Here is a 13,973-nt window from a genome sequence, read left to right as displayed (position 1 = left end):
AAAGGAAAACATTTGAAAACGTGAGCTAGAAGCCCAGTGAGTGACTTAATAAAAATATAAATCTCATGCTCAAAACTGAAAGCTTGAAACCATAATACTGAAACTAAAGTATACCAAGCAAACGTGTACATAAAACTTTTAAACCACCATTAAACATCATTATTCCTTAGTTGAGAATGAGCATACATCGCTCTAGCTCCCAACGTCTGTTACCGGCCAAGAAACCCATACTTCGGCCTCCCTTTGCTGGTATATAGCCTAGGAGAAGATATGACTGCCCTTATCCTTAGTTGAGAGTGAACTATTAGATCGAACCCTCAATGTCAACCTTGGTCGGGGAGAACCCTTTTGCTCAATCCTTCGACGTCGTATTACCTACGTGCACATGGTTATAACTGAGTACCACCATACCTTAGGTACTTGACTAGGATACCTTCTCATTGTCCTTCAGTATCCGTTATATAACTAGTCATAAACATTTAGTTGACAGGATACCTTCTTATTGTCCTTCAGTATCCGTCATATAACTAGTCATAAACATTTAGTTGAAAGGATACCTTCTCATTATCCTTTAGTATCCGTCATATAACTAGTCATAAACATTTAGTTGACAGGATACCTTCTCATTATCCTTTAGTATCGGTCATATAACTAGTCATAAACATTTAATTGAAAGGATACCTTCTCATTGTCCTTCAATATCCGTCATAAACATTTAGTTGAACACTAAGGTTTAGTGCTCAAATCATCATACTAGTTCATCCATCATACTGGTTCATCATAAAAATGGAGTTACTTAAACATACTGATAGTATTTGGATAAGATAACATATCTAAATCATGTCGATTCCATGGAAAACATTCTTTACTTAACATGGGAAATAGTTTCACAAATATGTTGCTTGGCAATCCATTTAAACACTTAGCATGGGAAATATCTTCAAGAAATCATAGTTTCTAAATCATTAAAACAGTAAGTCATCACATAGTCACTCATAGTTCGTTGGCCTCTTAACAGGTTATACGCCTCTCCTAACTCTTCTTGGCCTGAAAGGACATAATTCTCGGTTAAATTACTCAGAATTCTTAGCAAAATACCACAAAAAGTTCATTTACTAAAGTAACTTTCATCAACAAAGATATCTTTACTAGCGAGATCCTCTTCATGAGGAAGATCAGCGAGATCCTCATGAGCAAGATCAAGCTTTTCCTAGCAAACTGTCATCCTAGCGATACTAACTTTACCAGCGAGATTCAGCCCAATTTCTAGCGAGATTCCCTTCTAGAGCGAGATCCTCATCACAAAATTAGCGAGATTTCCTTCATTAACGAGATCCTCAGCACAAAATTAGCCAGATTTCCTTCATTAGCGAGATCCTCTTTCTCCATATGAGTTGTTTGATTGTTCTTCCCAAGCAGCTGTCTGCTTATGCACGGCTTCTCTGTTACAATTTCGAAAATTCATAACTCAAAATCCAGCCCTCTTTTGAAGAAACTTCCTTCTACAAACATGTTTATAATTGAGTTAGCAACATTACCTTAAAATTTTAGTTTAAAATTCCTTGTTGTTTAATCAAGAGATTCAAAATTTCATCATTGGCCCCAATTCAAGCAGTTGTCTGCTTGTTCAACAATTTCCAGTTCAAACTTCAAAATTATATAACTCGATTTCCAGGCCTCATCTTAAAAAGTTTAATTCTACAAGGTTGTTTATAACTGAGTTAGCAATATTTTCTCAAATTTTTAGCTCAAAACGCTTCGTAATTCTTCCTAGAGCTTCAATTCTTCACTAATAGCCTAGATTCACCCGAGAAACGAACCCTTCATATTTATTTTACCCCTTCGACCTTATTTTGACGAGTTTTTCTTCCAGCAGCCCAACCATAGAAAATAGACACACAGAGCTTTCGAATGTCACTGGAATTATACAAATAGCCTAAGTAATTTGTCCAAACCGACCCAATGAACTCGACCTTCTCGCTTATATTACCGCCCAAACTCCAGCATGAACCCTCCTTGTGCCACCTGGCCCACTACTGGTGATGAAGGACTAGGATTTAGTAAATTTTCTTTTGCTAACTTCATTCACAATATTACTTCAGCACCATACCTCATTAGATGGCATGGTCTCATTCATATGTTTATTATGCATTCCATCATCAAGCATGACCTTCTTTAGCCTAGTCGAGTTTTGTCCTACTTTTACACTTAGCTACCCAAGAGCCTATTTCTTCTTGCTTCCATCTTCTACCCTTCCTAAAACATGGCTTTATTTAGCTCATTAGAAAACATCATATTACTTACTCTTACTTGAAGTAATTAGGATTCGGGTTTTACAAACAGACTTCATTTATGTGGTTTATGAAATTTTCTACTATCTTATTTGCTAATGGTTTTCTTGCAATCTAAAAATGATTACTTTCTATTTATCAAAACTAGGAGTGAAACCTTTTTAGCTCTTATTGCCTATATCGATGACATCCTCATTACTGGACCTTAACTTCAAATCATTGCTTTTATCAAAGAGGTTCTTCATCATTGCTTCTATCAAAGAGGTTCACCTCTTTGATTTAAGCAAAGAGGACCTCCAGAATCTTCATCTCACTGTCGAATTTGGTGATTTATTAAATGATGAGGATGCTACTCATTATCGTTGTTTGATTGGAAGGCTTCTTTATCTACATATCTCTCGATCTGATATCTGTTTTCCTGTCCACAAATGAAATCAATATGTAGCTAAGCCACACTCTGATCATCTTTTTGTTGTTCACCATTTGCTTAGATACTTAAAGGGCACTATTGGACGGGGCATTCTAATTCGTCCCACCATTGAGTTTCAACTTAAAGCCTTTGTGGATTCTGATTGGGGCATTTTTCCAAACAATAGACGATCCATCACTTGTTATTGTATCTTCCTCGTTGAATCTTTGATTTCATGGAAGACAAAGAAGCAAGCTATCTTTTCTCATTTTTCTGCTGAGGTCGAGTATTGAGCTTGCTTCTGTTGTCAATGAGATCCAATAGCTTAACTATTTGTTTACTGATTTGTAAATTTCCTTTTGACGCCGTGCTTTAGTCTACTATGATAATCAAGCTGCTATATCTCTTGCCAATAACCCCACTTTCACGAGTGCACTAAGCATATCAAGGTTGATTTTCATTTTGTTCGAGATTTGATCGTTCAAGATACTTTGAAGTTGCTTCCCGTTTGTTGCTCTTCTCAACTTGTCGATATATTCACCAAACCTCTATCTACTCCACTGTTTAAGAGTTTTATGTCCAAGTTGGGTATCCATAATCTTCACCCTCCATCTTGAGGGGTATTAGATATTATTTTGTATATATGTTATTCGGGTTACTTACTTTACTTTAATTATTTTAACCATGGTTTGTAATTGTATATACATTTATCTTTTTCCTCAATAATCAAGATGGAGAAAATCTTTTCCCAAATAAATTGCCACGTAAGTGCTAACTTTATTCTTGCTAATTAATCAACTTTCAATCTAGTCTTTTTTTTTAAAAAAAAAAAAAATACCTCTAATTTGTTGTTTAGTTCGACATCTACAACTTGGGTGTTTAATGATTTAATTGATTAACTACCATTTTTGTTAACTTTGCCTTATGTGCTAACCCAACATAAATCTTCACTTACTCCAAACAATTCCCTTAACCAAGTTAAATCTTAATTCCAATTAAATTCTTAAAATAAAGAATAGAAGTCCTTACACTCGCTCCTCTCTCATCTCACCATAACTTGAAGACCACAATTCAAAATGTTTAAAATGTCGAAGAAGACATTGCGTAATCTAAACTGAGGGCTAAAATTATGACTTTATGTGTTGAATATGGTCGAATAAGCAATTTTTCAATATGTAGTTCTCAAAAAATTACATGTAAACTCAAGTAAACCTAAACTTATGAACTTCCAAAGTTTAATCTTAGATCATATCAATATTTTGGGACATTAAAAGTCAAATAACATGAAATGACGCATGAAAATGAACAGTCAACCTTAATATCGAAGGAGATATGACAAAAATACAATGTTATTGCATGCACGATCATACTATATGGTTAGAGATCTTAAAATATGACGATCTTCGTTTTCTTATTGTATGATCTTGGATCCTATATTTTATGATACAGATTCGTGTTGTATGATCACAAATATTTGTATGACAACTAAAAAAAATAAAAAGTTCCAGAGTTTAGTAGCCTAATTAGGCTTTTAATTATGATTTTTTAGTTGAGAATTAAACTATGACGAGGTTAAATAAGTCTTTTGCCTTGTCAAATATACCCATTTGAGTTATGATGTGAATTCTCATTATCTTGCTCGTGATATAAAAAACAAGCAAGTCGTTTGGAATCTCACAATCATGAATTTTGAAACTAAGCAACAACCCACTGCGCCTTTCTTCTTAGGCCCGCACGGTCAAGTCACAAAAGTTACTTTATTTTATGCTCCTTTCCCTTTGAAAATACTTGTTCAATTATTGTTCACTTGTTGAAAAATTCGTGTGGATTCTGAGACTTTGGATCTTCTCCCTCGGATTACTTGCAATTCTTAGAGAGATGGCCGGATTTGAATTCCTGTGGACTTTTGTTGTGCAGGAAGCTTTGAAGAAGGTAGTGAAAGTTGCAGCACAGGAAATTGCTGTGGCTTGGGGCTTCAAGAAGGAGCTGGAAAAACTGACAAAGTGGTTACTAAAGTCTGAAGCCATTTTAAGAGATATTATCACAAAAAAGTTGTACAATGAACCTGTCAGGATGTGGGTGGAGGATCTTCAACATTTTGTTTACGAAGCCGACGATCTGTTGGACGAGCTTGTTTATGAAGATCTTCGACGCAAAGCGGAAACAGAGAAAATAGAAAAGAAGGTGCACAATTTCTTTTCATGTTCCCATAATCCTTTTCTGTTTCGTAGGAAGATGGCCAAAAGAATGAAGGATATTACTGAGACTTTGTATAAACATTACTGTGAGGCAAGTCCTTTAGGACTCGTTGCTCTGGTTGGGCATGAATCAACTGAAGCACGTAAGAACATTGATCTTAAGCAGATTCGAGACACAACATCAAAGCTAAAGCCTGAAGAAGTTATAATAGGAAGAGAAGTTGAAGTTTCAAACATAGTGAAGTTGGTGATTGAGTCTAGCAATGAACATCCAATGTCCATCATACCCATTGTGGGTATGGGTGGATTGGGGAAAACTACTTTGGCCAAGATGGTGTTCAATCATGGGTTGGTTCAAACTCATTTTGATAAAACATTATGGGTATGTGTGTCTGAACCATTTATTATCATAAATATTTTGGAGGGGATCTTTCAGAGTCTCACTAAAACCTCTTCTAGTTGCTTGAACAAAGAGAACTTACTTCAACGGCTCCAAGAGGAGATGCGAGGTAACAATTATTTTCTTGTTCTTGACGATGTTTGGAATGAAGAAGCTATATTGTGGGATAACTTAAAGGACTGTCTAAACGAGATTGCTGGAAAACCTGGAAACACTATTATCGTGACCACGAGGAGTCCAGACGTTGCCACTGTCATGGGGACAACTTCGAGCATTCATCTTAAAAAATTGTCCGATGATCTATGTTGGTCCTTGTTCAAAAAGGGTGTAAGTGCAGATGGCTTAGAGTTGGAAATTATTAGAGAAGAGGTGGTTACAAAAATTGGTGGAATACCACTAGTTGCAAAAGTTTTAGGAGGGGCAGTAAAGTTTGAAGGAAACTATGAGAGATGGATGACAAAATTCAAAAGCGTGGTGAAAAATATATCAAAAGATGACAAAGATTTTATTTCATCCATACTAAAATTAAGTGTGGATTGTCTACCACTCCTCTCATTAAAGCAATGTTTTGCTTATTGCTCAAACTTTCCCAAAGATTACAAGTTTTGCAAAGAGAGCTTGATTCAAACGTGGATAGCACAAGGATTTATCCAACCACAAGAAGAAGATAATGAATTGATGATGGAGGATATAGGAGAAGGATACTTCGACCTCCTGTTATCTCGCTCCTTATTTGAAGTTGTCGATGAAGATAGCAATGAAAGAACTACTCACTTTAAGATGCATGATCTAATACATGATATCGCTTGTGCTATTTCAAACCAGGTTGAATCAAATCTTCATAATTCTAGTGAAAAGAGTGTAAGAAAGTTGCGCACGATTATTCATGACATTGACAATAGTATCTGTGATAAGTTCGAGGATCTTGTTTGCTTGCGTGTTTTAGTATTTGCGCTGCATCCAGGGTGGGATGTGAGTTTATTCAATTCAATTGGTATAATTGCCAAGCATTTGAGGTATCTTGAAATTAAACAATGCTATCACGAATTGAAGTACAGTCTAGAATCTATTGCCATGCTTTATAATTTGCAAACACTAAAGCTTGGAGTAGGAGCATCTCTTCCAACGAATTTGAGAAAATTGGTGAAGCTAAGACATTTAGAATTCAAGGACATTGGTGATGGGAAAATGCCTTTACATATGAGGCAATTGATTCATCTTCAAACGTTAACTGCGTTTTTTGTAGGTGAGGACGGTTGTAAAATTGAAGAACTTGGACCTTTGAAGAACTTAAAAGGGTCATTAGATCTTGGCTCGCTTGGGGAAGTGAAAAGTAAGGAGGAAGCTATGGGTGCAAGGTTGATAGAAAAGAAGAATTTAACAAAGTTAGCCTTTTACTGGAATTCTTCCTCTGAGGAAGAAGATAACCTAAATGAGTTAGAAGTGTTAGAAGGACTTCAACCACATAACAATCTTCAATCACTATCTATTCTTCACTATAATGGCCAAGCTTTTCCTAATAATATTTTTGTTGAAGGGTTAGTTCACATAATGCTTCACGGATGTATGAAATGTGAAATGCTTCCAATGCTAGGACAATTACCTAACCTGGAGGAACTCGTCATTAGTGAAGTAGACAGTGTGAAAAGCATAGGAAGGGAGTTCTATGGATCAAATAACTCCAACCAAAGGGTTTGTTTCCCCAAGTTGAAGAAATTTTCCCTCATGTATATGGAGAACCTAGAGAATTGGGAAGACGTACCAAATGGTATGGCTTTTTCACATCTCACAATCTTATATATGAGGGGGTGTCCCAAACTAAGTATTCCACATCACTTTGAATGTTTGAATTCCATTAAGTCACTAACCCATATACATTGTCCCAAGTTGCCTCAAAATATGTGTAATCAGTATAATAAATTGGAGGACATGGAAATTTGGGGATGTATGAAAGATTACGACTTTAGTCCCCTCATACACCAATCTTCAATCACACGTGTTTCCTTGACAGATACATCGGAAGATAATCCTGCAATTGAGCTTCCTCAACAACTTGGGTATCTCACAACCTTAAAGCTCTTAGAAATTTTTGGTTTTGAGGGTATCGAAGCTCTACCAGACTGGCTGGAAAATCTTGCATGTTTAGAAGAATTGAAGCTTTATTATTGCAAGAATTTAAAGTGGTTGCCATCGAAACATGTCATGCTATCCCTCACCAAATTGAATCGTGTGGAAGTTAAAGGATGTCCACTGCTACCACTTGGCGAGGGCGATCCAGAGAGGGCCAAACTTTCCCATTTTCCTAACCATTTTGTTAAGGTAAGGTTTTTGCATTTATTGTTGTGTTATTTCATTTTTTTGATAACTAATTCAACGTTTTAGTCGTTATATGTCTATATATATATGTTTTCAGTAAAGAGATTTAAAGTTTAAAGAAGATTGTGTAGCAAGTATGGTTTTCTGTCTAATATTGTTATATTTTGCTAGGTTGTATTTGTCCAATCTTCTTGGAATTGTCCATATCCGTTTAGACCTGGCTATTACAGCCGTTTTGTGTTCTTGAAAGACTATGGAGCTGAGTATTGAAGCATCCTTTGGGCCTCGAATTGTGGTTGGATCCAAGGTTACTGCTGTGCATGTGCTGTGCTGAGAGCTGGAGTCCTGACGTCAGAGTTAGTTATATTTTGGAGGAGCTGCTATTTTTTCGGTGAGGTATTCATTAGAGTGAAAATTGAGTGTGTGAGCTGAGGGAATTTGTTAGAGAGCATCTTTGCTGGTTTTTCTTTTTCCATCTTGTAAGATCACTTGATGGGGAGATGAGAGATTGAGAAATTTCCCTCTCGATTTCTCTTTGTTTTTTAATTGTTGTTGATAGATTTGTTTCTAGTTCTTGGGTAAAACAACATATATATATTATGTTGAACCCAATTTTGCAGCAGAGGGAGTTTGATGTGTGGTAAAATTTTGGATTGCAGTGCATGTGAAGCTTCTGTTTAGGGGCCAAGAGGTAAGACATATATTCTTCAGCATTTTTTGAATGAGAAAAATCATTGAAGAGGAAATAATGTAATATATTATATGTTGAACTGTTTGTATATAACGTTATTTGGCATAATTTGAAGATATGAAGCTTCTTCATCTTCTCTTTTTCTTCTCGGTGTTGTATTGTGTACTTCAGCGGCTAAAAATTCAAAATATGGTGACCACAGTGGATGTAGACTTTATTTGATCTAACCACTATAAAACCGTGTGTTCTCTTTTCCTGAGCTTGGACCGAAGATATGTGAATTGTGTATTTGTTAGAGATTTAGTCGAACAATCTGCTGTTTGATTTGTGGAGTGCACATACCAAATTTCAAACAACCCTTGTAGTACCTGATCACCAACGTAGTGGATGCCAATTTCTATATGTTTGGTTCGGTCGTGGAACACAAGATTAGAGGCAAGACCACCAACACCAAAGTTATCACACCCATATAATTGATTGTTTAGGAAGTGAGTAGCCAATTTCATATAGAAATTGGTGCAGTGATAACTTGTAGAGATACAAGTTATTGTCTCTTAAAAGTTGGAACAATTAGGATCTTTATTGATAAAAACACATTCATTTTAAGGAAAAATGCATAGAATTCCTTGCACATTGTTAACTCATTCAAACGTAGCATTTTCGTTAAAAATTGCTTTACTAACGCATCTCAACGCAGGAATTGAAGAAATTTCACTAAGTGATGTAGATCAGGTTGATGAAAGGATACATTGACTCGCGTTTTTTCTGTCAAATCACCACTTATAAGTATGGACATCTGACTAGTGGCGTCTGAATGTCTCAGAGATGGCAGGCGGTTGACTCAAGGTATGGAATTTAATGCAAGTTCTGTCAACAAAAGCTTGGAGTTACCTATAAAAAGGGAAATCAGTTGCTGAAGAAGGAGTTAGCTAGTTACAAAAATAGATACTTAGACATTTTAGAGAGCCAGTTAGTACTTTAGCTTAATTATGTTGTCTGCAAGAAGGAGATAGGAGGGAAGATCCATTTTCACTGTTGATCAAGAGGAATTGTTGGAGACAAAGCTCGAGAGAGGAGTTTTCATCACGTTTTTCACCAAGTTGGTTGAACAAGTAGTAAAATTAAGCTAAAGAGAACAAGAAATTGGACTCTACGACTTGACTTCTTCATTTTACATCTCATTTCCATCTCTCATTTCATTCTATCAATATAGATTTTTTATATTAAAGATTTAGGCCCAGAAAAAGAAAAAAAAAACTAAAATGGACATGACCCATATGCACGGTTTAGCCCACCTTCTTTCGAGCTCTACAATCAGGGAAAACACTTCCAACCCTTCATCTTCTTTCACTCTAACAGTGTCATCTTCTTCCCCTTCGGTTTCGCTCCAAACTTCAAAAGGTATGTTCTTCTTCTTCGTTTCTTCGTTTCTTCGTTTCTTCTTTTCCTTTCTTCATCTCTTCATCACTAATAGTAAAACTTTGAAAACATAGGGCTTCGTTCTTCTTCCATTAACAGTTTATATAAGAAGATAAATAGTTATTTCAAATTAAGGTTACATGCATTCTCCATCTTTTTTAGGTATTTCATTCACTGTTTTATTATGCATTTTGGTCACAGTGTAGTCATCACAGCGTAGTCATCATAAACTAATAGTCATCAAAAAGTTGATTATATGAAGTTTATTTGTTGATATTTGTTGATATGCTGATTGTGATTTACTGATTTTTTGGTGAATATGTTGATAGTTTATTGTTGACTGTGTTTGATTGCTAATTATGTGAAGTTTATTGTACTGTGTTTGATTGTGATTTGCTGATGTTTCAGTGAATATTATGCTAATTTAGTTATTTATTAGTGATAGAAGTTATCACTGATGCTTCAAGAAATATATTGACAGTTTGTTGATAGAATGTGAAGTTTATTTGTTGATATTTATTGATAGTTGTTGATATACTAATTGGGATTTGCTGATTTTATTGTTGACTGTGTTTGATTGCTAATTATGTGAAAAGTTTATTGTACTGTGTTTGATTGTGATTTGTCGATGTTTCAGTAAATATTATGCTAATTTAGTTATTTATTAGTGATAGAAGTTATCATTGATGCTTCAGGGAATATGTTGACAATTCATTGATAGTTTGTTGATGGATTTATCTATCAACAAACTATCACTGATGCTAATTTAGTTTCCTATACTGTGATTTGATGATTGTTTATTTATAGGAAAAGTATCTATCACTATTATTGCTATCAGTGATACTCTTTTATTGCTATCACTAATAGTATCTATCACTGATAGTATCACTAGAGTATAACATTAGGAGAATGTAATTGATAGCATCTTTAAGTGATATCTCTAATAGGCTACTATGAATGATATAAATGTAATGGTTCCACATGTTTGTTTTTAGGATAACTGGAGAAAAGAAATAGAAAATCATTGGAATGATCAACATCTGGAAAAAAAGCACAAAAAGATCAAGGTCCACAATCTAATGATATTACATAAATTTATATAGATTTGTGGTTTCTTTTTTCTTATATTTAGGTTATTGTTATATATGCCGGAAAATGTATTAATTGTTCCAGAAAGTGAATGGACAAACCTGTTGAAAGTCAGCTCCTTCATAAGTTTAGAAGTCCTATCTAACATAGGAAAAATAGATGAGCCATCACTCCAACTATTTAGGGAAGACCCTTTTGGGCACTTCTTAGATATGAAAATGAAAAGGGTGCCCAACCAACTCATATCACACCTAATTAGAAGGCAATGCACAACTATCAAACAAAATATCTTGGCCTTTAATTTAGAAGGACATATTTCAGAATTTGACCTCAAGGATTTTTGTTTAGTAACAGGTTTAAATTGTGATGATTACCCTATAGATTGTATCTATACTGAACAAGAATTGATGGACAACACAATTAGGAACTTCTTTTTCAAGATAAATACAAAAATTATAAGGAGATAGCTCCAACCTACTTTTAATTTATTAGGTTTTGATGCCAATATACCCATTGATATAAAGGTCAAACTCGCACACTTGTATTTTCTAGAAAACTTCCTAATTCCTACACAAGGACATAAAAATGTAAGTTGGAAGCATCTAAAAATGTTGGATGATGAAGAAAAGTTTAGATCTTATCCATAGGGTTTCCTTTGAATTAACTGTAGAGTTTTTTAAGAAGGCTGTCATCAATAAGCTATCTTCCATTTTCCTCCAAGGATTTACACTTGCTCTGGTATATTGGTCTTTTGAAATTATACCAAGATTATCCAACCCCGCTATTGGATTTGCACGAAGAATAAAAACTAATGGACCTAGACTTACTCAATGGGAATATTAAGAACCTAATGATTAACAACACATCAACAATAATATTTTCAAAGCCATTGGTGTAAGTCTTTTATCACTGTTATTACCTTTATTTATATATATTATTAGCATGCTATCAAATGATAGAAACTATAACTAATGTTTCAGCTTTTATGACATAGAAGATACGATTGATTTTAAGTTATCAGTGATAGCTTCTATCAGTCATTTGGAACTATTGTGATATCTTCTATCATTGATAGCATATTATTGTAGATAGAAGCAATCAGTGATAGCTTGAAATCAGTGATTATTTCTATAAACATGCTATATCACTAACATCTTTATTAAACTTTTAGTTTACCGTTGCTTCATTGGTTCCAACTGAACAAGAATTACAATCAAACTATTATGGCTATTTTGCAAAGCTGGAAACAAGGGAAATGGATATTGAAAAAGAAAAAGAAGGAAAACAAATGTCAACTGAGAGAAGAATTGCATCATTACAAGAAGGAATTGAAGAATTAAAAAGAGGACAAGAAGATATTAAAAAGGACATCCATGAAAAGCACAAGGAGATTCTTGATATATTGGGCCACATAAAAGAAGCTTTCAGTGATAAACTTCCACAAAAAGAAGGTGGTGAAAAGCAATCTCAAGAATATCTTGAGAAGAACAAAGCGTCATCCTCTAGTTTGAAGCTTTTAGATGCAAGTTTGGAAGTTCTAGAGGTAAAATTTGTGATTTTCTTTTTCTGTAAAGAAATACAATAACATAAATGATATATGCATGTAGGCAGAAGTTGAAACTGCTAAGGACAAGGAGACTCAAGAAAATGGTGTTCAAGAGAATGACCAGCAAGAACAATTGCAAGATGAAGAGAAAGATCCAGAAGATGAAGAGGAAGATCAAGAAGAAAAAAAGGATAAAGATAAAGAAGAGGAAGAGAATGTAGATAAAGAAGATATGACCAAAAAGAAGGTAAGTATTGATTGATTGATGATTTTAAGTATAAGATTAGCATGCTATCAGTGATATCTGAAATCACTGATAACCAACAATCAGTGATAACACGCTATTAATAGTTTGTTATCAGTGTAGTATAAATAATAGGAAGCTTTATTTACTTGACCGATACTGATAGCACATTGATAGATGTCATGTTATATTTGATTCCATGATTTCAGGTTATTGAAGAGACTCTTAAAAAGAGTCCAAAAAAATATAGACTAAAGGTTGTGGTAAAAAATATGGAGGACACCAAGAGACCAAAAAGACAAATAAAACCAACCAAGAAAATTTTGGAGAACACAAAAAAACAAAAGAAAGACAAAAAGAAGGTCTCTCCAAATGTGTCTACCAAGGTGTCTCCAAGCAAAGTTACAAGGTATTCTCTAAGGTGGAATGACGACGCTCCAAGCTTTGATCTCAAAATATCACAACTTTGATTGACAATAGATAGACTTGTTTATTGACAATAGATAGACTTCTGTTTGACAATGTTGATTGCTTTTTTTTTTTTTTTTTACAATAGATAGGCTTCTATGATAGTTAAACAATGATTGTTATGCTTTTGGAAATTAGATTGTTATTTTACAAGATCAGTGATAGTTAAATTCGAAATTATTTTGGACAATAGACAATGATTGTTATGCTTTTGGAAGTTACATTGTTATTTTACAAGTTCAATGATAGTTAGATTGAATCAATATGAATCCTTCAAAAATGTGATTGATATAGTTGCAACTTTCAATTTATTTTAGTGTTCTTCAACAGGTTGTTCAGTGTTCTTCAACGGGTTGTTGGGTTGATCATTTAAACAAAAACTGCACAGCTTCTATCACTAATAGTATGGTATCAGTAATAGACATGCTATCAGTGATAGAATCTATCATTGATGGATTTTCTGCAAAAATGCTTATCTTTTAGTATAATTATTTAACAAAAGAAGTTTTGATGCTTTTGAATTCATTGTATTAATTGCTGACAGAAGCTATTATAACTAGCTTGATATCATTTCTTTGAATTGTTGTGGCTAAAGGAAAACAAAAGCTTCATAAACAAAAGCATCATATTGTAAAGTATCATATTGACTAAAGAATGGATATATCAACAACAAAGTCTGTTCCATTGACAAAACATTAGTAACAAGGTCTCTAATATATTTATGACAAACATCAATAACAAATTGTCTCACTATCTAATGGATAAATTGATGACAACAAGCAACAACTACAATCTAATGGATAAATTGGTGAAAAACATCGGTCGTCTCACTATCATTGATAAATTGATGGACAAACATCAATTATAAGACAAGCTTATTCATTACAAACATCAATTACAAA

The 13,973-nt window shown here is 34.2% G+C and overlaps 1 protein-coding gene across 2 annotated transcripts; it reads left to right on the top strand.

The window, feature by feature from the left end:
- Nucleotides 1-4,383: 4,383 nt before the first annotated feature.
- On the top strand, nt 4,384-13,178 carry LOC120083643 (disease resistance protein RGA2-like). Of its 2 annotated transcripts, XM_039039487.1 has the most exons (6): nt 4,384-7,066; nt 7,310-7,617; nt 7,786-8,305; nt 9,003-12,356; nt 12,421-12,606; nt 12,813-13,178. In XM_039039487.1, exons 1-3 carry the CDS (start codon nt 4,579-4,581, stop codon nt 7,882-7,884), a joined length of 2,895 nt encoding a protein of 964 aa, XP_038895415.1. In that variant the 5' UTR covers nt 4,384-4,578; the 3' UTR covers nt 7,885-8,305; nt 9,003-12,356; nt 12,421-12,606; nt 12,813-13,178. The 2 variants fall into 2 exon arrangements, with proteins under 2 accessions (XP_038895415.1, XP_038895409.1); XM_039039481.1 differs by lacking the exons at nt 9,003-12,356; nt 12,421-12,606; nt 12,813-13,178 and having other exon boundaries at nt 4,384-7,617; nt 7,786-8,444.
- The last annotated feature ends 795 nt before the right edge of the window (nt 13,179-13,973 follow it).

The sequence above is a fragment of the Benincasa hispida genome, chromosome 1, assembly GCF_009727055.1.
Source record: "Benincasa hispida cultivar B227 chromosome 1, ASM972705v1, whole genome shotgun sequence".
Classification (NCBI taxonomy): Eukaryota; Viridiplantae; Streptophyta; class Magnoliopsida; order Cucurbitales; family Cucurbitaceae; genus Benincasa; species Benincasa hispida.
The sequence above is the reverse complement of the archived record's forward strand: the minus strand, read 5'-3'. Positions and strand labels throughout refer to the sequence as shown.

Excerpts from the sequence above, each read along its gene's own strand:
- LOC120083643 (XM_039039481.1), top strand. The coding sequence starts at position 4,579 with ATGGCCGGATTTGAATTCCTGTGGACTTTTGTTGTGCAGGAAGCTTTG. Across the intron at positions 7,618-7,785 it reads TTCCTAACCATTTTGTTAAG|GTTGTATTTGTCCAATCTTC; the intron begins GTAAGGTTTTTG and ends ATATTTTGCTAG.